At 34.4% G+C, this 23,088-nt stretch overlaps 2 protein-coding genes across 2 annotated transcripts in view; one reads left to right on the forward strand and one right to left on the reverse strand.

Annotated features, from left to right (window-relative positions):
• LOC127729457 (papilin-like) overlaps positions 1-23,088 on the forward strand; it is a 34,360-nt gene that overhangs the window by 5,641 nt on the left and 5,631 nt on the right. Inside the window, exons 4-16 of the mRNA XM_052237277.1 lie at positions 137-289; positions 9,359-9,529; positions 10,594-10,764; positions 12,458-12,628; positions 14,057-14,227; positions 14,938-15,108; positions 15,795-15,965; positions 17,491-17,661; positions 18,062-18,235; positions 18,904-19,089; positions 19,571-19,774; positions 20,625-20,804; positions 22,102-22,281. Coding sequence (XP_052093237.1) covers positions 241-289; positions 9,359-9,529; positions 10,594-10,764; positions 12,458-12,628; positions 14,057-14,227; positions 14,938-15,108; positions 15,795-15,965; positions 17,491-17,661; positions 18,062-18,235; positions 18,904-19,089; positions 19,571-19,774; positions 20,625-20,804; positions 22,102-22,281 — 2,170 coding nt within the window. The 5' untranslated portion in view covers positions 137-240. The remainder of the gene's footprint in view (positions 1-136; positions 290-9,358; positions 9,530-10,593; positions 10,765-12,457; positions 12,629-14,056; positions 14,228-14,937; positions 15,109-15,794; positions 15,966-17,490; positions 17,662-18,061; positions 18,236-18,903; positions 19,090-19,570; positions 19,775-20,624; positions 20,805-22,101; positions 22,282-23,088) is intronic.
• Positions 3,477-6,292, reverse strand: LOC127729462 (uncharacterized). Its single transcript, XM_052237284.1, has 2 exons — positions 6,231-6,292; positions 3,477-5,362 (listed from the first exon to the last, which is right to left on the reverse strand). The coding sequence occupies exon 2, from the start codon at positions 5,359-5,361 to the stop codon at positions 3,676-3,678; it is 1,686 nt and encodes a 561-aa protein (XP_052093244.1). The 5' UTR covers position 5,362; positions 6,231-6,292; the 3' UTR covers positions 3,477-3,675.

Here is a 23,088-nt window from a genome sequence, read left to right on the forward strand (position 1 = left end):
GTTTATAACTCGTAGATATATATGTAGTTTATTATTTCTATCAGCTAGAATGAGGACGATTTTTGCAAACAGATTTGATTATGCAAATATAATACTAAAAGAAATTATATTGCAATGCATTTATTATTAATTTCAGCGCCTATTAATGGTTATTGGTCTGATTGGTCTGCTTGGGGACCATGTAACAAAAATGGTTTTACAATAAAAAGAAGAACATGCAATGCCCCGCAATATGGTGGAATGGATTGTGAAGGTCATAAAGCCGTCAAGAAAAGGTGTTCTCCAAAAAGTATATTGCATTTACTACATATTTCACATTCCAATACCAAATACCGAATTCATCAGTTTTAGTTCTTATACATCCTTGGCATTCATATACTAGGCCTTGAGCGTTCCTAATAAAGGTCAATACAGAAAAGTGCTTCGGGCGTATACAATTTATAAAGTGTTAATTTCGCTTTTTTCAATAAGAGAAGTATAATTCAAATATGATTCAATGTAAAAAAAAAAACCCAATGAATATAGTGATTTAAGGGCTCCATGTAGCCCCCAAAGTTCATCCCTATATCTAAAAAAAGTGTTTCAAGTTAATTCATAAAAATTGTTAAAAAATTCAAATGGAACAGGTATTTCGAGATTTTATACCTCAGTCACATAAGGATTTCTACTGCCCTCCATGATAGGACCATTCCCGATCAAAATTTATCGAAATTCGGATCAAGATCCTGTGATTCGTGGCTGGAAATGTTTAAAAACATTCATTTAATCACAACAATCAGATATTGTCATAAAGCGTTCCGATTATCTCTTTCTTAATCCGAATCTGATCCAAATTGTATCTTTCGCGTGGTAAAAAGCGGTTCTGACCCGATTTGTATATTTCGCACTTTAAAACAAAACGTCGAAACCTGTCCCGACAGCGTCCCGATCCCCCACCCCCCTCGAATGCGACCCGTTGATCCGATACTGCAGAATCTGTCGCGACAAAGTCACGATTGTTATCCGACTAGACAAAATTGGCTGAGTTTCCCGAATGTTACGGGACGCGCACCTAACCGTCGGGAGTGCGTGACCGACATCTCCGGAGCATTTTCGATTCATAGCATATGATATAAACGTATACGACTGCGTTCAGACAGTGATAAGATATTCCAGATCATTGAGTATATTAATACGACTTTTTCACTTTTCGTGTTGTAGCTCTGTCTGATCTCAATCGAGAGCCACGATTGGGTTTGTGTGACCGCCGCATTAAAAAGATATGAAATTTACACCCTAAGTAGTCTAGCAATAGACATTTATGTTAAATCTTGACAAAAAGTCTGTGTTGTTTTACATGTTTAGCCTAGAAAACATAAAGTACACGGTTCAACAAACCAAACTAAATATGTAATTTGCTATAACATACTAACTTTGACTCGCATGTGTTATGTGTTCATGGTCCTAAAACAAATGGAAATCAGTCTGTTATGATTGGATTAAGTGTATAACTTATATCTGTGCTTATTTTTGCCGCACAAAAAGAAGGATGATACGTACATTTCCAAAAAGAGACATATTTTGTATCTAGTCATTGTTTGATTACGAAAATAACACTTTATAAGTGTGTACGTCCGAAGCACTTTTTCTAAATTTCTCTTCACCAGGTATACTTATTCCAAAACATTTGAAAGTTTAACAACTTAAATGCGTTAGCGGCTTATGACCAATAGGAAATTCAATCTCCGGCACAGAGTTCATATCCGTTCCATACGTGCTTCGCAATACTTCACTTAATATTGATTGTAGTGTTACGAAGTATAGAACGGAACCGAAATGATCTCTGCGCCAGAGATTGTAGGAGCTTTAGGGCTTCAGGATTAGTGTGAAACTTCATACTCTGGGGGTAGTGTGAATCAGATATGGATATTTTGAAATTCAAGAGATGTGTTAGAGTACATACAATCTAAATTTATTTGCTTTTTTTTAAAGTGTAAAAAACATTTTCTACACTTACTAAAGTATTCCCTATTGCAAAAACAAAGACAGATTAAAGGATTAGTCCTCCTCTTTTTCATAAAAAAGAAACGCTAAGGTAGATACTCATGTATTGTTTTACGGAGAGATAAATCTTATTTTGTAAAAAAAACAAGGTATGGCAAACAATCTTTTAGGTATGCTGCTCCAGTTTGCAAGAATTCCATCCACGATTTATTCAGATGGTGCTCAAATTTCAATCAATGTAAGACCATTATATCGTACTGGAGTGGTTATGTTCCTGTGTTGCCTGCAGATATTGACAACACTTTCATCTATACATGTACACTGCAGCAGCGTACATAAAACATATTTTCTTTGTTTGTTCGGTAATTTTTATTTTATTCTGCTTCTTAAGTTTTTGCTCATTTCAAGTTCTAACTTAATTTTTTAAATGCTTTTATGCTAGACTACTACTGTTTATGTGACAATTGTGTATGTGTAAACTATTGACGTATGTCTTAGGTTGTCCTATTGTGTCTGCTCGCGGTGTATACAATATTAATGTCTGTAATTTATTACGTAAGTCGGTTCAAAAGTGCGCTGTTGTATTGTTATTTAATATGCCGACTTAAAATAAAACAAATTTGAATTTGAAACACGACAAGAACACCGATTATAGTTGAGATTTTGATTAAAGCATCTGTAAATTGGACCTAATCATAAAAACTTACCGTTGACCACTGAACCATGGTTTGAAGTAAAGATCAGTTGAGTCCGCCTTGACGACAATGTAGAGCCTGCAATGATATAATATGCCGAATATAGGTATCTTTTTATTAATTTTATTTTTTTTCCCGCTTGTAAATATGCAAGAGTCAATGTACTACTAGTAAATCAGACATGTTGACGTTTTATTTTCTTTGAAACTTAATGACATTTGTTTCTGTATGTTGTCAATAGAAATTGCTCTGGGGTTTCGAACAGCGGTATACTACTGTTGCCTTTATTTGCTAGTTATAAAGAGGCATAACTCAAGAGAAGTAAAAGCGGTAAGAGTGCGCAAAACAGCAAAATGTGGCGATTTGCCATTTAGGGGCATATCACAAGACCAGTGAATTCGAACTTGATCTGTGTTTGGTGGTAATAAGCAATGTGTATAAGTTTCATAATATGTGGTTGAGTAAAGTAAGTAAAGTTAGAGTGCAGAAACGGCAAACTCTCCAATTTTTTCATTTATAAAGGGACAAAACTCTTGAACGGTGAAAGTGAGGCCACCCAAATTTGATTTTGATCTGTGTTTGATGGTGATAAGCATTGCATATAAGTTTCATAGCATTCGGTTGGGGCAAACGTAAGTTAAAGAAAGGAAACTAATTTGGGGACGTACGTACGTATTGACTACGGATGGACGTACAGACGGACAAGGGTAAACCTTATTGCCCCCTTCGCCAAACGGCGGGGGCATAACAAAATAATTGTTGCGACAATAAATGAAGTGGTTAAGTAATAATTCTGTATAGTATTTGAATGTCTTTACTTCGATACATATAAAGAGACAACTCTCCACCAGAGACCAAATGACTTAGAAGTTAACAACTATAGGTCACCGTGCAGCCTTCAACGATGAGCAAAACCCATACCGCATAGTCAGCATTTGTTTTTTCATAACACACATATTTATTACAGATAAGCTAATCTCATTGATATTGTACCAATTCATTTTGAAACTTCATAAAGAAATGCGTCATTTAGTTGGTTTGCAACAAGTAACTTGTTATTTTTCCGATCGAAGCACATAGTCTGTGGGGATTTAAGACCATCTTTATCTGACAACAATAATCGATGTTTGCTTCCATCTGGTGAAATTACGCCGATATTGTTAGATGTATAGCCCGATATGTAAACACGTCCGTAGTTGTCCACTGTAATACCGCGTGGCTCTCTAAGAAATGCATCAAGTTCTAATTTCCATTTAATTCCTCCTTGAAGATCACAGCATGTTACTGCATTATCTTCGTTTATGAAATAAAGTTTATCAGACCATATTGCAATGCTGCTAAAACGAGACAAGGGAACGTTAATTAATTGTGTAATAGAGTCGTCTTCTAAATTCAGAACACATAATCCACCTTTATGTCCATTATAGAACAATTTTCCGTCTTTGTGAACTATTCCATACATCATCGACCGAACACAAATCGATTTCTCAGTTTTTCTGTTTTTCATATCGATAATCTTAATGCGTTGGCTGAATTGCCCAGCAGTTACGGCAAGTGTTTGGCTTTCCTCGATATAGTGTATATATGTAATAAATCCTGGCCCCAGTGTAAAATCCAAAGTCCCGTCTATTTTGAGGACTTGAATTTTGGAATTTCCATAGCAGGTAAAAATCATTCTGTCATCAGGTAGTAAGGTGCAATCTGTGATATCATATCCAGTTGTTTTCACGGTCTGTCTTAAAGTAAGTGTTATATCATCAATAGCAGGAACATGTGTAATAGGCAACGTTATCTGGGCTTGTTTGTTCTTCCTGTTTATTAAAGTTGCATCACCTGATCTGCTATCCAATATAATTGTTCCCATCTTCTTGATCGTGGTAGGTAAAATCTCCACACCTTTTTCGTTTTTCCAAGAAATAGACACATGGTTCATTTTCTCTTCTTTTATTAAAGATTCAAGAAATTGTTCGTTGTTCGTGACATCTCGTTGGATGTGTTTCAAAGCTAAGAATGTCTGCAGGTCTGAAGCATGCTGTTTTATTCTATCTAAAGTTGTTTGGCTTCCTGAAATCGTTCTTTCTTTTTCTTGTATGGATGATAATATGTTTTTAATTTTTGTGCTTTCCTTTTCCTCAGCGGCATACAACTCTTTTATCAGATTTTCCTGCAGCTTATCCAGATGATTGTTAATCAAGTTTCGTGTCTGCTGAACTTCCTTTTCTATTTTTGCCCTATTCTCTATCAGACTTTTTATATTTTCTTGCCGATCTTTTATTATTTGCTGCAAATTTCCTGAAAGTTCTGCCAAACTGTGTTCAATCTCCAAGAATGCATTTGATGATTTTACATTTTGAATGACGTCATCTATCACATCTATCTCTTTGCAATCGTTGTGGGTTTCAGTAACACATCGTCTACAACATGGAGTATCATGCTTCTTACAAAATATAACGTATTTGTCATCGTGTTTTGGACATGTTTGGGTATTTTCCAATATATTGGAAGGTAAATTCTGGTACTCGGAGATTGGAACAATACTGTGGCTTCTTGTCCCCTTTGAAGCTGAATGATGCACTTTACACACCTCACAAAGTCCTTCGTTGCATTCTGAACACCAGACCACTGATTGTTTGTTGATGTTAAGGTATTCACATACTCCACAAACAGTCAATTTACTGGACATACTACAAAATAAAAAAATAAAAAGTTTGCTTCCATTTACAATTTCTTAAAGTTTAACACAATTTAGGTAAAAAAATCCTTTAATATATATATGTATATTGATATTTTTTTTCATTTGAAAAAATAGAAATATCCATTTCTCTTGTCTGTAACAGGACCGAATGACTTATTTTCTAAATTCTTGCAAATCTAAGAGAACTGATTTGAAATATTATTGGCGCATGTCATATAATTATATGTTTGTTACATGTACAAAGGGGCAACTAAACAGATTTTCCGAGTCACTGATTTTTCCTGTTAGACTTATAATACATCTTTCTAGTAAAACTGCGTATAAGAAACTTCCTGGGATGGACTAAAATTTATCATTTTTGAAAAACGCCTTTTATTTCGGAGACAGATGTAATATGATTTATTTAATTGTGACAGGACCCCAAAAAAAGAGGCAGATTAATAGGAAAATAGAAGTAAAAAGGTTATCTTGGCATGATAACTTTGTAACATTAATATTTCATATAAAACTGTACTTTGTATAGTGCTATGCTTTACATACTAATATTTGTGATACAGTTAGGCATTGTTTAGTCCGTATTAGACGTAATCATTTTCCAGGTGCAAAGTATTGTCTGAACTCTAAGTAAAAATTGTGGTGTAAATGTGGCCATATTTGTCAATTTCCCATAATGAACTTTATATGTACACTGATACATGCGAAACGAAAACGAAAGTAGAATTTAAAATCTTTAATTTAATATTGATTTACACAGCTACTCTAAAATGAACTTTTTGATTCAGAATTTGATTCAGTATGCTAGGAACGAATCAATTAGATGTCAAGAATGTCATTGTAAGTGTTACAAACAGCTATACCTGAGATCAAGGAAATGTCGATCCGCTCAGACAAGACAGGTATTTGATCACATGACCAATACTTACTTCCTATTGAGTGCAATATCGCGGTGAAATATAAAATTATAAGCTTATTCGTGATCATTCTCTATTTCCATACGCTCTTACAATGATAGTAGTTGAGCTGCCCGTCTGTTCTTTAACATGCAGTACAAATAAGAGGAGTAGAAAAAACATAACAAAAGAATAAAGAATGGAAACAGGGAATGTGCCAAAGAGACATAAATCCGATCAAAGAGCAGAAAACAGAGGCTGGAAATACACAATATATATGTAAGGGTTCTGTGAACACAGTGAACACTAAACAATGTGCATATTGAAAAGAGGTAGGGTCAATTTCCCCCTGATTTTATTTTGACACCAGAGGCATTTGCTAAAATTCGCAGTATCATAGATATCGTAGATAAATTGTGTACATTAACAACAGTTATTTTGATGTATATTCGAACATGTAACTGAAACGTAATGTATTAAGATCGCTCAAAACTGACAGTTTTTGGCTAATGTTTAGTTGGTTTTTTTTACAAAAATTTTGTAAGAAGGACATCCTTAACCGAAACAATAATTCTACAGGAAGTAAAGCTATGAATTGTCGTTCGAATGCAATATGATTAATTTTGATTTCAATTTTCCTTCGTGGCAAACTTTTCCCAAAAAAAATAAAATTTGTAATAATTAAATATTGTTTTCAACAGAACTTAATAACATTTTTATTTATATGAACCACTGTGTGATAGTTAGCGTGGACACATGAATATTTTTAACAGTCTATCATTGAGATCTGCAAGTAGATGGGTGTTTATGTATGTGTATATGGAAGGATTTGCCGTGTTTGTTGGTAAAAGTAATACGGCAGGTACTGCGACAATATGGTGTACAATTTTATAGAACATTATGAGTCGAGTTTTAAGTCTGTGTTTAATTAAGGCCGGGCGAGTTGAGAGTTTATAGAGAACAGCAGCTGTCAATTGTTCTCTAAAAATGCTGAGTGTAGGCGAAAGTACTACATTTGTAGGCAGTAAGTTTCATTGTGTGATATTAAAAGGGAAAAACGGATGTAAGGACGGCCAGTTGTGAGTATGGAGCATGTTTGTAACGCTACTGGTATTGTGATAGCGATTACAATCATCCCTACCTGCCCTTCGATAAACCATCTTAAGTTCATTGCAGTGTTCAGTAGTGTGAGGGTTCTAAACCTAGCAAGCCTGCTGTAGTTTTGAACGGACAAGTGCTCGATAGGCCTGCGACTTAACAGTTTGTAAACAACCACCCAAATGGGTTGTGATCACCAATTTGGAGTATAATAGCCCAATTAGGATATAAATTTTCAGTGGAAAAAAATCTTAATTTTTGAATTTAGCAAAAATATGGAAAACTGCATTTGTTTAGGTCAATAGTAGCAACTTGTTGTTAACGTTTTTTTTTCCAGAAAATTAACTAGTTGCTAGATTGATCCCTCTGAAAAAATAGCATATGCCAAGGGATCAAACTTAAAAAACAACAGGTATTAAGAAAAGTTAATAAACAAAAGTTGTTGCTTTTATGTAATCATTTGCTCTTTGTAATATTTTCCCTCTAGTCCAAAACACTTTTTTTGTACAGTTAACTTATGAAGCGACGACCTATTTCTGTAATCAGCATTCAGTTATTCCCAACATGCATTACAATATACGTCACTTCTAACCGCGCTGATTGAGTAAATGCTTATTTTGTAATAAAGGTATATAACCACTTAGATGTTGATTGGGTTTATTCACGTTTCTCCAACATTCGATGATTATATTAAAACAACACAAAGGATTAGGGGTCCTCTTAAGGACTGGCATCTTGATATTTACCTGTAATTCACCGAAATGTTCACTGACTATACCTCATTTTAGTAATTCACTCTATAAGTTGATATGTATTTGTATTTGTGTTACGTGTAGATATCCAAATCTAAAACGATGCGCATCAACGAAGCTTTATGTTCATATATAGTATCTAGTGCGAAGAACCATATATCGTCTACCTGGTTGTTTTGTCTGTATATCATAAGAGCCGAAGTCAATGTACTTTGCATGCTGTCTTATATCTGTTCTATTTTTCCACAAAAAGGGAGAATACAAATTGGGTACATCACGTCTTGAACTGTTGGGTGTTTAACGTGGGAACTGGCTTGTTGAATTGTGAGCTACAAGTATTCTCGATTTGTCACGTATGCTTTGGACAATTAATGCAAGTTGGTTAAGATTTTTAAATATACTACATCTTTGATAATAAACAGCGTTTGATACTTTTATATAAGTTTAATGACTCAAGCTATTATAAATTCTTAAAAGCTCTCAGAATATAAATTGTTTATTTTTATTCAAGATTGCAACATTGTTATCAATAATACATTATGATGGAAAAAATCGATTAAAAAAAATATGAAAACAAAGTAAAATTAAAATGTTCATCACTGCTGGGACATATTATATAATAGTACAATAGACCCAGATTACTGTGCTAGATTATATCGACTTTTAAAAACTTGTGAAGGTTTTTTTTTTAAATATGAAAAAACCAATTCTTGTAAAAAAAAAATATGTTTTGTTAATATTTTACAATAAATCGTTAAAAATTACCCCCTTAGTTAAGAACTGATACAGGTGAATTACAGGTAAATATCAAGATAAGTCCTTAAGAAGACCCCTTAATCCTCAATGTTGTTTTGGTCCAATTATCAAATGTTGGAGAAACGTGGACACACCGTCGATTGACATCATATTCGTTACGTTTAAAGGACGTGTTTTCAACAAACAATCAACATTCCCATGAAAATGACTGTTGTGGATATTGATCGAAGACTAGTTGGTCCGATCGTAGTACCACATGTGGTTGTGGTTCATGCACATGGCAGGTATGTATCCAACTGTGGCGGCTGTGAGTATGTCGATGTTGAAACTCAATGATGTAACATGGAACACAGCAGCGGTCTAAGTAAATTAAGATTTCAGTTGCAGGTATTATCCATTTTTTAATTTTAATTCGGTTGTAGTACCTAAATAAAGAAATGTTGAACAGCATTTAAGCATGCCAACTAACGTTTAAGTGTTTTTTTACAGTTGATGGTTGCTGGGGGTCATGGAGTTATTGGTCAGCCTGTTCTGTGTCATGTGGTCACGGAAAGAGTAGTCGAACACGTCAATGTAATAATCCTTTACCATCCTATGGTGGTCAATCGTGTGATGGTAGCGATACCGAGACAATGGATTGTTTTACACAGAATTGTGGAGGTAAGATTCTGTTACATTTCTGTCTATGAATAAATGGAGTTTAAGGTTAGCCATCCGGGGTCGTTTCCACAGCAACCCAACAATTCCAAAGACATTTTCTCAACATATGGTCCTAAAACAAATATGTTTAGCTTAATTGTCTTCAATAAGTGTTGTATATTATAGGCAACTGATGTTCAAATCTCTTTAATCAATTTGGAATAAATAAGCAAATGTGAAACAACAGACTTGATGGAAGTCATTTAAATTTAAAGAAAAGTTAAAATAAAACTATATAAATTTAGTACATCTTAAGCACATTTTTGGATATACCTTTATCTGGAATGCTCAATCATCAAACATTTTCGAACCAATGCTGTATAAATAATTAAATGCACGAGGAGCTCTATGACGACAAGAGACCTTAAACTTGTTTTTTTTAATGTCATTTTAATTATCCAGTAGTTAATGATGATACATGTAATTAGAGATTGATGCGGTGTTAAGACCCTCCTGTTAAGCATTGCCCAAATCCGTGACTATTTGGCCCAGTCAATGACTTAACACAGCATTTTTCATACCATTACACGAAACGGCAACCTATCCATAAAAATAATCTTAAAATATCTTTCATTTGAAATAAAACACGAAACAGAAGAAAATTCTTTGAGTATTTAAAAGTGTCATTCCAAGCAGTCGACCAGATTATACTTTTAGACAGCAACCATAAAAAATGCGTACACACATCTTACCTGTTTATTCCAACATTTTGTTTGGACTTTTAGTAAATATAAATTGTGAAGCTTTAATAAATTGAAAGGTCAGTTTTAGTGTTACATATGGAAGTGGTATAAGGAATAGGTTACGTGATTGTAATAATGAAGTTCCACAATATGGCGGCTCAACGTTGTTCCGTTGATAATATCCACACAAAATGTTTGATAGATCCATTTATAGATATTTTTGATAATATTTACTAGCTATACATGTGTGTGCCCCCTTTTTAAGTTGTGGCCTATTGCAAAGGAAATATCCGAAAACATTTCGACAATTATCTCATTAAACACTTAACAAAATTTCTACAGTGGATGGTTGCTGGGGATCATGGAGTGAATGGTCAGATTGTTCTGCCACCTGCGGTCAAGGACACATGAATAAATGGCGTGAATGTAATAATCCGATGCCGGAATATGGTGGTCAGTCTTGTGACGGTAATTCTGTAGAAACAACGGACTGTAACATGAAGCATTGTGAAGGTAAGAAATTGTTAAGTGTAAATGTAAATGTTCCTTGTTAAAACAGCAAAACGTCATATATGCGTATCACCCTTTTTTTTTACGTTTCTTCGTAAACCTATATTATGTTTGATTGATTTGCCATGTTTATATTTATGATAAGAAGATGCAGGGACAACTGTCCTTATAAGACGACAGACAAAGTTGTTAACAATTCGAATATAATTACCGTAAAGTAATTCATCAAAGGCTCCGGGATAAATCTGTATCCTACAACAACTTAAACATACAAATCGATAGTAAAGATCTTGCATGCTGTTGACAAAAGTGTTTTTTTCAATTTTCCTATTGTAAAATTTCCATTTCATGTAGCAAAGTTCCATCACTATCTGTATCTATTTGATACTGTGATCCGGAACTTTTTTTTGGTAAAAAAGGGTACCACTTTCAAAGATGCTACTGGTCACAGGAAAAAGTGTAGGTATGAACTCTTGATAATTTCACGAGCGCAATCATGATTTGGTTGAAAGATATGTATGCTGAAATTTACCACACTGATGTTACATCTATCGCATCCTCCATTACATATGTGACCTGCAAGGAACGCAATTTATAACCAAGTAGCGGACCGGGAGTTTCTTACTTTTTCAAACAATCTGGGTTAATCACCTTTTTGCGAAGTTTTGAACAGTCGAAAACAATCTTTAATTCCCGTTTTACATTTTGTAGATTGTGGTTCTGCTTTTTGCTTTGTTTTTCTGTCGGTCAAATTGTTTTTTTAACTTTTTTACTTGATTAATTGTTGCCTAATTATAATCTTCTTTAAGTTTTCTTTATGACTGAAACTCCGACAATAATAGAATTAAAATATTTTTGTTGTAGCCATTCTCTCATCCTCTTTCCCCCGATTGTCATATTACTGAATGAGACTTGACACCGAATTTGTACTTACCATGATCATACGACGTTTTTGTGGGGTTCATTTTGCTCGGTCTATTGTGTTTTTATGTAGTGTTTTTTAGGATGGTGTTATTTATTATGTTGTGTTTTTTGCCATGAGTTTGTGAAATTGATTGCAATGAATAAGTAAAAAGATACATTGATAAAGTGAGCATCGTTCTCAGCAGTCCTTTGTAATCCGTTTGAAATGTATCATATTTTGTCATGCCAGTGCTTTTAATAGCATACTTACTACACGGTTGGTTTTGCTCATTGTTAAAAGCCGTACGGTAATCTGTAATTGTTCACACATAAACGTTTGGTCTATGGTGAATAGTCTTTTTGGGCAATCAAACCAGTTATGTATTAAGTCTATCACCTAAGAATATCATTGTTCAAGGACAAGTACCAATTTGGTGTTGGTTAACATTAGTCAATGTTGATTCAACAAAGGGTGGTAATGACCCGGTGTTGTTTATACAAAATTATAACATAATACCACAGAGGGTGCTACCGATCAGATGTTAGAGAATCAAAATTAAAATTCCATTCCATCTACAAAGGGTGGTACTAACGCAGACCTTGCAGAATTCTAAAACATTCCTATCATGGAAACAGGAATTCAGATTTTATCATAAGTTGAAGAGTGGTCAATGTTGTGTAAATACAGTTCCAAGTCAGATAACACATGTGCATCTGAATACTAGTATATCGTTCCAATATATGCTTATTTACCACAAAAACATTTCTCCTTATGTCTAATAATTAATTTCAGTAAATGGAGGTTGGGGTTCTTGGGGATCTTGGTGTGACTGTAGCGTGACTTGCGGTGGCGGTATTATGAGCAGAAAACGTGAATGTAATAATCCAATACAAGGGTACGGCGGTTATGGGTGCCAGGGGGGTGGAGAGGAAACACATCCTTGCAACGAAGGATATTGTATGGGTGAGTTAATGATTCCATTTGGAGATACCAAACTGTAACATCATAAGTCATTTGACCAGGAAATGAATGCACTTCCAAGTTAAAGAATTTCATCAATAGTATACAACGTCTGACAGAATGGATTAAAAAAACCTTGATTCCTTTCAAATGATTAACACTTATATCTACCGTTGATCATGGGTCACCATATTTACTGATCACATTGTTATATATATACTAGTAAATTATTCGTTAATTCTCGAAATTTCTTCATTTAATTGACACAAAGTTTTTTTTATTCGTACCTACTGTAACGTTTTTATCTTCCTAAGGGAAACAATCGAACGCACGAAATTTAGAAAGTGTTACTTACTATTTGAATAAATAGATATGTTCATATTCTCTACCCGTCTTCTATTTGTAAAATGAGATGATGATGATGATGATGGATAGCTGCTTAACGTCTAGCGGCAAATTAATATGCATATTCAGGACGAGAACATGTAAATGTTATATGAACATGAACCCTGCTTTGTACTAGAATGACACGCTGAGCCGGATTTTTAACGTGCTGGTTCACAAAGCAACAGTCCGCAGGAAGACTATCACCTTACCCGGACACATTATTCTGACTCCGATCCGACCAGTCTTTGCTCTTACTCCTTAATACCGCCGTGCTTGGCAAATACCAAATTTAAAGTCGTTGGTTTGACTCGGCCGGTGTTCGAATCCACGACCTCCCCACTCGAGGCGAACAGGCTACCACGAGACCAACGAGGCGGTTGTAAAATGAGAGTATTATCTGATCTAAAGATTTAAAAAGTAGTTTTATATATTATTCAATAACAAGTAAATTTTGTTTTTCATATAAGTTTTTTTTTACGTTTAGCTAAAGAACGTATTGTGATCCTCTTCTTGACGACTTGTTCCTTTATCCACGTGAAACAAGCTTCACACAGGAGCTTCTCAGGAAGAATGGCAAGACAAAAATAACTCTTTAACTGCACGCTATATTCAATAAATGATGAAATTAAGGATGCGACAGGTTCATTTAGGTCTGCCTCATATATTGACTAACATTTTGTAAATCAAAATTGAGGGTCGGTTGAGAAAATTTTACGACAAAAGGGATAATTTCAGCTTCCCGATTGTGAACTTTTCCTTTCTATGTAGCAACATTCAATCAGCGCCTTCGTTTAGAGTACATATCTCTTAGTTGGGACATTCAATCAGCGCCTTCGTATATAGTACATATCTCTCAGTTGGGACGACATTCCACTGCTTGCTTCTACAATAATGATTTCCTTGATTGAAGGTTGCTGTTTACAAAGAATCATCAAAGAGGTTCTGGAAGGGGTGTGGATTGGGGAGGTGTCTTTTATTCTGTATGCTTAATCATGTCAAACACGCCATCATTGCTTTAATGTCATATTATAAAATATATTACAGTTGATGGTGGATGGGGTTCGTGGGGATCGTGGTGTGCTTGCAGTGCTACATGTGGTGATGGTTATATGAGTAGGAAACGTATATGTAATAACCCGGAAGCACTGTATGGTGGTCATGTTTGTAATGGCAACACAGAGGAAGTACATCCGTGCAATAATGGGCATTGTCATGGTATTGTTTAAAATCTAAATTTTGAAAAGTAACTAGCACAAGTTGCGACCATCCGTTTAAGCGCAAATACATAGCTTATGACCTACCGAGTTAGACTTATCACCGGGTTTGACAATACATGCGCAACATGACGGGTGCTACATTTGGAGCAGGATCTGTTTATCCTTCCGGAACACCTGAGGTCAACCGTGGTTTTGGTGGGGTTCGTGTTGCTCGGTCTACTTTTCTATGATTGGTATATTTGCATTGTCAGTTTATTTTCGATTTATGAGTTTGAATGTTCTTTTTGCATCTTTCGCCTATATTTTATGAACGAAAAATTTGATATTGAAGTGAATGTTGACAATATAGCTAGTACCAAAACAAGAAACAACATCATTGTTTGTATAGCATGTTATGAAATATATTGCAGCTGGTTTCATGTCCTTAAAAAATCAAAATACGAACATGTCCTACGCAATTATGCAAAAATCCGTCACGATGAGTTCACAAGTTATCTTCAAAAGGCAATATTTAACCAAGATTTTGATTCACTACTTTACTAGATTTCAAAAAAACTGTGAATTTTAGGATTTTTTTGTATGTTCTACAGATTCTTTTTACCACTAGTTGCGACAAATTTCAAAAGTGAAGTGCTTATTCACAGTATTGCTTGTACCAAAAATAGAAACAAATCATTGCTATATATAATGTAATGAAATATATTACAGTTGATGGTGGATGGGGTTCGTGGGGATCTTGGTGTGCTTGTAGTGCTACATGTGGTGATGGTTATATGAGCAGGAAACGTATATGTAATAACCCATCACCAGGCTACGGTGGTCATGATTGTAATGGAAACATAGAGGAAACACATCCTTGCAATAATGGGCATTGTCACGGTAATGTAAAATGATAAGTTTAAAAAATACTTACGGGATGTGCAAACTCATGACAAACATACTAAAGGAAACAAGAAATAATGTATGTCTGAATACATGGCAAATATGTTAAACATTAAGTTTTTGATTCCTCTTTAAAACTTCGTCATGGTTCTTGAACACTCACAAGCGTGCCATTAGGTGACCTTGTAGTGTCTTATTACAATTTGAACAGTTCAGTGGCTAGGTCAGATCTTTGTGATGATAGGTCAGATCTTTGTGATGATAGGTCAGATCTACCTATCATATCTTTGTGATGATAGGTCAGATCTTTGTGATGATAGGTCAGATCTTTGTGATGATAGAGACTCTAATTTTGATTTGTTGTTGCTGTGAAAAAAGATTTCTCTCATTATATCAAATGTTTTTCTCGTAAATTCGAAAAACAAGTATGTCCGCAATAACCATGCAACAATCCATGCTGAGTTTAGTATAACCAGTTATCTCTCAAAAAATTATTTTAACAATATTTTGACACCAATGTAACTTAAAACTTAAAGTTTGTGAATTTCAAGCAGTTTTCAAGCTGGTATACACCAACTTTCAAACGACAAATTAGATATCGAAGTGTATATTGACAATCTAGCTAATACCAAAATAAGAAACAACACCATTGCTTATATAAAATGTTACGAAATACATTACAGTTGATGGTGGATGGGGTTCGTGGGGATCGTGGTGTGCTTGCAGTGTTACATGTGGTGACGGTTATATGAGCAGGAAACGCATATGTAATAACCCATCACCAGGCTATGGCGGTCATGATTGTAATGGAAACATAGAGGAAACACATCCTTGCAATGAAGGACACTGTGGAGGTATGTAGAAATAGACAGATTTGAAACAAAACGACAAAGGACAGATACTTTTGTATCCATCTTATGAAGAACACGAAAAATGTATAAACACAAAGGGATCGTTGGGATCAAACAGATACAAGATAATATACCGACACTATTTATAGAATTTTCAGTTTTTGTTGCTCTTCAATTTCGTAATTGGTTTAGCCTTGCAATGATTTTGATTAGGGCGCCATTGATGAGTCGTATGTAAGCGAAAATATGTCATTTTTATTCTTGTTTACAGATAAAATAATACATAGCAAAAGACTCTTGCCCTGTCCACGCCCACGGTCTCAGTCCTTTCTGTTTTTTTCAAACGAATTCCTCAATTTTTGTCTTCATACCTTAATATATCTTCTTTATGTGATTTATAATATTTGAACCTCGGTAAACTACTGTAGCCTATATATATATATAGCTTCTTCGAGTTTTCTGGTCATTGACCTCACAAACCAAATTTCCCATCCGCTGCAACATGTATGTAAAATGCATAACACCAAATTGTATAAAAAGAAGTATCTGTTAGAGCAAAATTCAAAAGTTACAGATACATAATATAACGCATTCGAATCTGTTCTCTCAGTCTGTATGTGTAGTTAAATTTGAATAAACTAGATGTTTGAGTTAAAATCAATGAGACGACAATTGACTAACAACAATTAAAACAGCCAGAGGGCAACATTCGGTCTTCCACAATTGACAAGTGTCTATGTAATATGCCAAGCTCTAAAAAAGTTTAAAGAAATCTAAGAAATATTGTGACAGTCATAATTTGGCAAAAAATCTCACTGTGACACAGAAACAATACAAACACCTAGACAACAATGTACATTATATGTGTTACTTACAGCGATCTCCAAATTCTAATGAGTACACGGAATGAATAGAATATCTGTTGTTTATTTTAATGAATTGTTACCTTTGTCTTCATCCGATATCTGCACATTTGTTGTTCCATAGTTGTAATAAATCTTTTCGTTTATAAAGCAATTAGTAAATATAATATGATTATATTCTGTATTTGTGTGTGTTGTTTCTTTTTCTTCTTCTTTATTATATCGTTTGCTTGATTTGTGACATGTTATATGATAGAATAGATCAATCGAAAGTTATATTCCTTTGGGATCTTTTGCCTCTCTTCAATATCTTAGAATGGAACCGAAGCTAAATCCACACCCAAATACTAGCTTAATTTCATGTTTCAATGAACGGGGAATTAGGAGCTTGAAGTCAATGGTCAGAATGTAGTAACAGATTTTGTGGTGGCAAGAGAAACTTGACATGTATATGTTATGAACCAGCCCTGTATAATATAGAGCATATTCAAACTAAAAAAAATCATTTTTCTAATATATAGATATTACGACAGAGATCGTACATATAGCTAGGGTTGGGGGGGGGGGGGGGGGGTTCATCTTATTCGGTGAATGTGCTAAATTGATTAATACAGGGCATGTTAAATTTTTAATTGTTGTGAAAGTACTTATAAAACATTTTTCAGTGGATGGTGGCTGGGGAGCATGGTGTGAATGGTCGTCATGTTCAGCTACCTGTGGCAAAGGCACAACAAGACGATCCCGTAAATGTACTAATCCTACACCATCTTATGGAGGACACGGATGTGGTAGTGATTCAGATCAGGTCATGGATTGTTATGTGGAGACTTGCATACGTAAGTCCAGTTGATATTTTTATATAAAAAAATATATATCGCTGCTAAGAAAACAATCATCCTTATATACCTACGAACACGGATGTAAACTACAGATCGCCTTAATTACGGATTATAACGATGAGCAAGACTCATTACCTAAACGACATATTTTTAATCTACGTTCATTTTACTCATTCGCAAAGTGGTGTGTATTTTAAAAAAAAAATAATAATTCAAATATTTTAATTCTTTAAGACTTGTTTTATTTGTGCATGTAGTATAAAACTAAGGTGATGTGGTTTTATTGGCAATGAGACAACTATCCACCAAAGTTAAAATGCAGTGGATGTAAGCAATTATAGGAACCGTGTTTATTTCTCATATATCTCTCTTGATATGTCCCTTTATATAATTGTAGCCGATTTAAGCTGCCCAGGAGGAGGTTCACCACTTCTGGATTCCTATGGTGATATTCTGTTTTGTGGAGGATCGGAATCCTGTCAGAAGTGTCCTTACGGATATCAGTGTTATCCAGGCTCTGGTTCACGTCGGTATTGCTGTCCATACAGTGATGATTATGTTAAAGACTACGGTATGTATCATACAATGAAACAGTCATAGATTGACCGTATTTGTCACAATTTATCGGTTTAAGTACTTTAGTACTGGCATGCAAATACGGATATTTTGTTATTGAAATTTGCTGTTGCGAGATTGATAAAACTACTTTAAATTAAGGAATGTATCGCCCTCATGCATACTCTGATTCCTTGCCCGACTTTGGCTATACTTATTGTCTAATTTAGTTGTATCAGCTCTTCAATTTTTGAATAAGTTTTGGATTTTGAATATTTTAGCCTAATACTTAACTGAAGAGTTATTGACTGTCGAAATGCGCATCAGATGCAGTAACATTGGTACCGTTTATGTTATCGTTAATTCTTCGTATTTAATTTGGGTTATCTCCCTTGATAAGGTTAAGTTTGAAATTTTTTGGAATTAATTAAATAAGTATTATCCTGAATTTTAAAGAAAAACAATCGTAATAATAAGATAAAGGGTTTCCTCGTATAAATAAATAGTCTTACACGTGGTTGACTCACCTGTCTAAAAATGTATTTGGACTCTTCACATTTTCACTGATCTTTGATGTCTCTTTAATGGATCAATTCTAATTACTGAAAAACAATTGGTCATAGGATTTTGTTGCTAAGATGCAGAATTATTTCATATTTGTACATATTTCTCTTTACATTTCAGATGTATGTAACATGGAACCGGATTCAGGAAATTGCCAGAATTCGTACTCTCGGTACTTTTATTACAATAAGCACACAGATACATGTGAATACATGGCATACGGGGGATGTGGTGGTAATCTCAATCGTTTTGATAGTTTACAAGAATGTGAGAAGAGATGCCGAAATACTAAAACATCTAAAGATGGTAAGACAATTATACCATCATTCTTAAGAATTTTGAAACTATATCTTGCAATATCCAATTAGTTGAAATATTAGTTGCAACATTGTTTGTAAAAAGTTTGAGGTAATGAAGTAAACAATATTTTTGAACCTCATTTTTATTTTGTCTCCTGTACGTCTGACTTGCGCTCCATTAGTTTTATCCCCTTAAAAGGGTTAGACGGTACTAAACTAAACGTCCACAGATTTGTGTACAGGAAAGCAACTATCTACCTGGTATTTTAAATTGATATCTGTGGGATTTGTTTTTTTTTCCAATTTCAAAATATAGACTTTTGTCATTTCTGTTTTTATTATTTGAAGACTGTTAGATAAATATAGTATTTTACACTTCCTACTGAAATATAAGTTTGCAGATACGAATATTATTCAATAAGTAACGATTCATTTCAACAAATACTTATTTTGTACTTTTTTCCATCATCTCTTGTGATATTTTCCAGTATGTAAATTGCCCTGCAACACTGGAGATACTTCCGGTTCGTACTGTTTCTTTGAATACAGTGAATGGTACTACGATGAAGCTTCCAACCAATGCAAGGCTTTCACCTACAGCGGATGTGGAGGCAATCTAAACAGATTCCACGACAAGGTTACTTGTGAGAGTGTATGTACACGACAGTACGATACCAGCTATAGCGGGGATAGTGAGTATCAATATGAAGCACGTAACCGTTAGTCTCCAATGGTATCAGAACAGTAGGCTAGCCAGTACTTCGGTACTGGCATGCAAATACGGATATTGTGTTACTAAAATTTGCTGTTACAAAATTTTAGAGCTTATTATAAGATAAGGAATATATCTCCATCATGAAATTTGATTTCTTGTCCGGCTTTGGCTATACTTTTTGTTATTTTTGGTTGATAATGTCTTCATTTTTTTTAATAAGTTTTTGATTTTAAAATACTTTGTCGAAATGCGCATCTGGTGCAGACGAATTGGTACCGTGAATGTTATTACAATCATGCTCAAAGTCATAAGATTGTTAGACATTACAATCTTTACCCCATTATACAACGAAAGAGAACGGCATCACAACATTGAATCGAGACTTATATCATAAATAAAATTTTAAAAAGTAAGCATGACATTTAAATGTTATTCATCAATGATACCAATGTTCTAATGGTCTTAATTGGGTTTACATGAAACAGCATTATACACCAAAACAATAAAGGAAAGGAATGAATGTGTAAAAAAAGAATATCGAATAACAGGTATGATCAATCTGCTACTGCAACTGCAAGAAAGAAAGAAAAAAAGTGTGTGTGTGTGTGTGGGGGGGGGGGGGGGGGGGGGGGGGGGGTCTCATCACGATTCACGAGTTGATTTTTTTGTCAATCACGATTCACAGAAAATAAATTTCCATGATCATCAGGCCCCTCATTTATTACATAATATGATAATACTAATACTATTTATATCATATTTGTAATAAATATTCTAGAAATTGAAACAGAATAATATAGATAATAAATATATCTTCAATAATCTAGAATGCAACCTTCCAAAAGATGGTGGATATGGGAAGTTCCATGTTAAAGAGTTTTACTATAACAAGGCAACAGATTCGTGCGAGGCTTTATGGTTCAAAGGAACAGGAGGCAATGACAACAGATTTTACGATTATTACACATGTGAGGCAGCATGTAAACTGAATCCAATCGATCCTAACGGTATGTGTTTATAAAACGAAACATATTGTAAAATGTAAACTTAATTCAATCGATCCTGACGGTATGTGTTTATAAAACAAAACATATTGTAAGACACCGAAATTTATCACAATATGGTCATTTCGAAAATCAATTTGTCTTTAGTAGTGATGGACAATCCGGAAAAAGCATGAACGAAAACATTTGTCCGATATTATTAGATATCACAACAAAAATATAAAATTGAGGCTTGTATTTCACCAAATTTATTTTTGTTATACATTACTAAAATAGAAAAAAATAAAGGATATGGGGTATCCATCCATGACACAAAACAGTAGATGCACCTCAAAACACACACAAAAAGCAAAGGAATAGCGCTTTAATTTCTGTTCTTCATCTCAAAGTCACAGTGCGGCCTTCAACACGGGGCAAAAAAACTCTCACCTCACTGCAAGTTTAAGACGGCTCATAGCACCTGTTTGAGCGGAATTCTTTTGAAAAGAACATACTGGATAGTAGAACATATTTAAACAAAATAGTTCCTACACATAGGTGTAAATATCAAACTATGTAGAATATATTTTGGTAATTTAGAATTTAAGTATCAAATGAAAGGTTAAGGACTAACCTTACATTGAACTATAAAGAGGATTTATATACGGTATAGATTTTGTTCATTGTTGAAGGCCGTTTTGTGATCGTTATTGTGACTTACATCTACGTTATTTGATCTGTATTAGATAGCTGTTTCTATGACCATTATACCACATCTACTCATTTTATATGGCAAAAGTGTACACACGCAGTTCAAATTATGTAGATATGACTCAATAAATCATTTCTATTTATATCCAGAACAATCGGTTGTTCGCATCGATCCTACTGGTACCAGAGTTAAATTAAACTTCAATTGAAATAACCGTTCTACCACTTATCACCAATGGGGATCAAAATAGTTGGAAACGAATTCAAAATGTGTTCGTTGTCTATTGGTAATAATGACGACAATTTGAACTTGCTGATTCCTCGTTAATCACGTGACAATAAAACAAAAACTATGGTTGGCTAATATTTATGTAAATGTATTTGGATGAGACTTTCCATATTAACGACCATAATGACACTCTTACACATAGATAATGAAGGAATCATGGTCAATATTAATATCACATGTTTGTCCCTATTATGGTTTAAATAATGGACCTGGACATTAAACAACTAACATTTAATTTAAATATTGTCTTTAAAGTCTTTGTTTTGTTATTCACATATCATATAATTGTTCAAGAATTAATATCATTTAATTCATTTCCAGTGTGCTACTTGGAGCCTGATCATGGAAGTGGGAATGAAGGGTTTGAGCAGTGGTACTTTGATCATTATACTCAGTCCTGTCAAAAGATCACCTATGGGGGAAGTGGTGGAAACCTAAACAGATTCCATGACGAAGACTCTTGTGTAGCCACTTGTAAAGACAAAAGTGTTACGGGATCAGGTAAGTCTAGGTTTCTGTATAGTCACTTGTAAAGACAAAGTACATGTAGTTACTGGATAAGGTTGCTAGTAGTTTATGTTTCTGTATATCCACTTTAAAGACAAAAGTGTTACCGGATCAGGTAAGTCTAGGTTTCTGTATAGTCACTTGTAAAGACAAAGTACATGTAGTTACGGGATAAGGTTGCTAGAAGTTTATGTTTCTGTATATCCACTTGTAAAGACAAAAGTGTTACCGGATCAGGTAAGTCTAGGTTTCTGTATAGTCACTTGTAAAGACAAATTACATGTAGTGACTGGATCATGTTACTAGTAGTTTATGTTTCTGTATACTAGTATTCACTTGTAAAGACAATGTAACGACCGGATCAGGTAAGTGAGTTCTGCGTAGCTACTTGTAAAGACAATGTAAGGACCAGATGAAAAGGCGTATTCTTCTGTATAGCCCTTGTTTATACAAATAATTTACTGGATCAGTTTAGTGTAGACTTCCTTATACTAACCCGTTATGATAAAGAAACGACAGTATCAGGTCGTTGTATACTTCTGTATAGCCAATTGTAACGACAAAATATTGAGCGCAACAGGTTAGTGTTCTGAAACCTCTGTATATTCAATTGTAGAGACAAAGTACCAACCAGATCAGGTTAAAATAGTGCGAAAAGATGCATGACATATGACTAAGCAACACAAACCCCCAACACAGGTTATGGTCTTGTGGTTGTGAAATGTGGTTGATAAATAATCGACTGTCTAAAAAAGGATCGAAACTTTAATGTAAAGTAAAATGTGGGAAAATCATGTGAAA

The sequence above is a fragment of the Mytilus californianus genome, unplaced genomic scaffold, assembly GCF_021869535.1.
Source record: "Mytilus californianus isolate M0D057914Y unplaced genomic scaffold, xbMytCali1.0.p SCAF_2, whole genome shotgun sequence".
NCBI lineage: Eukaryota > Metazoa > Mollusca > Bivalvia > Mytilida > Mytilidae > Mytilus > Mytilus californianus.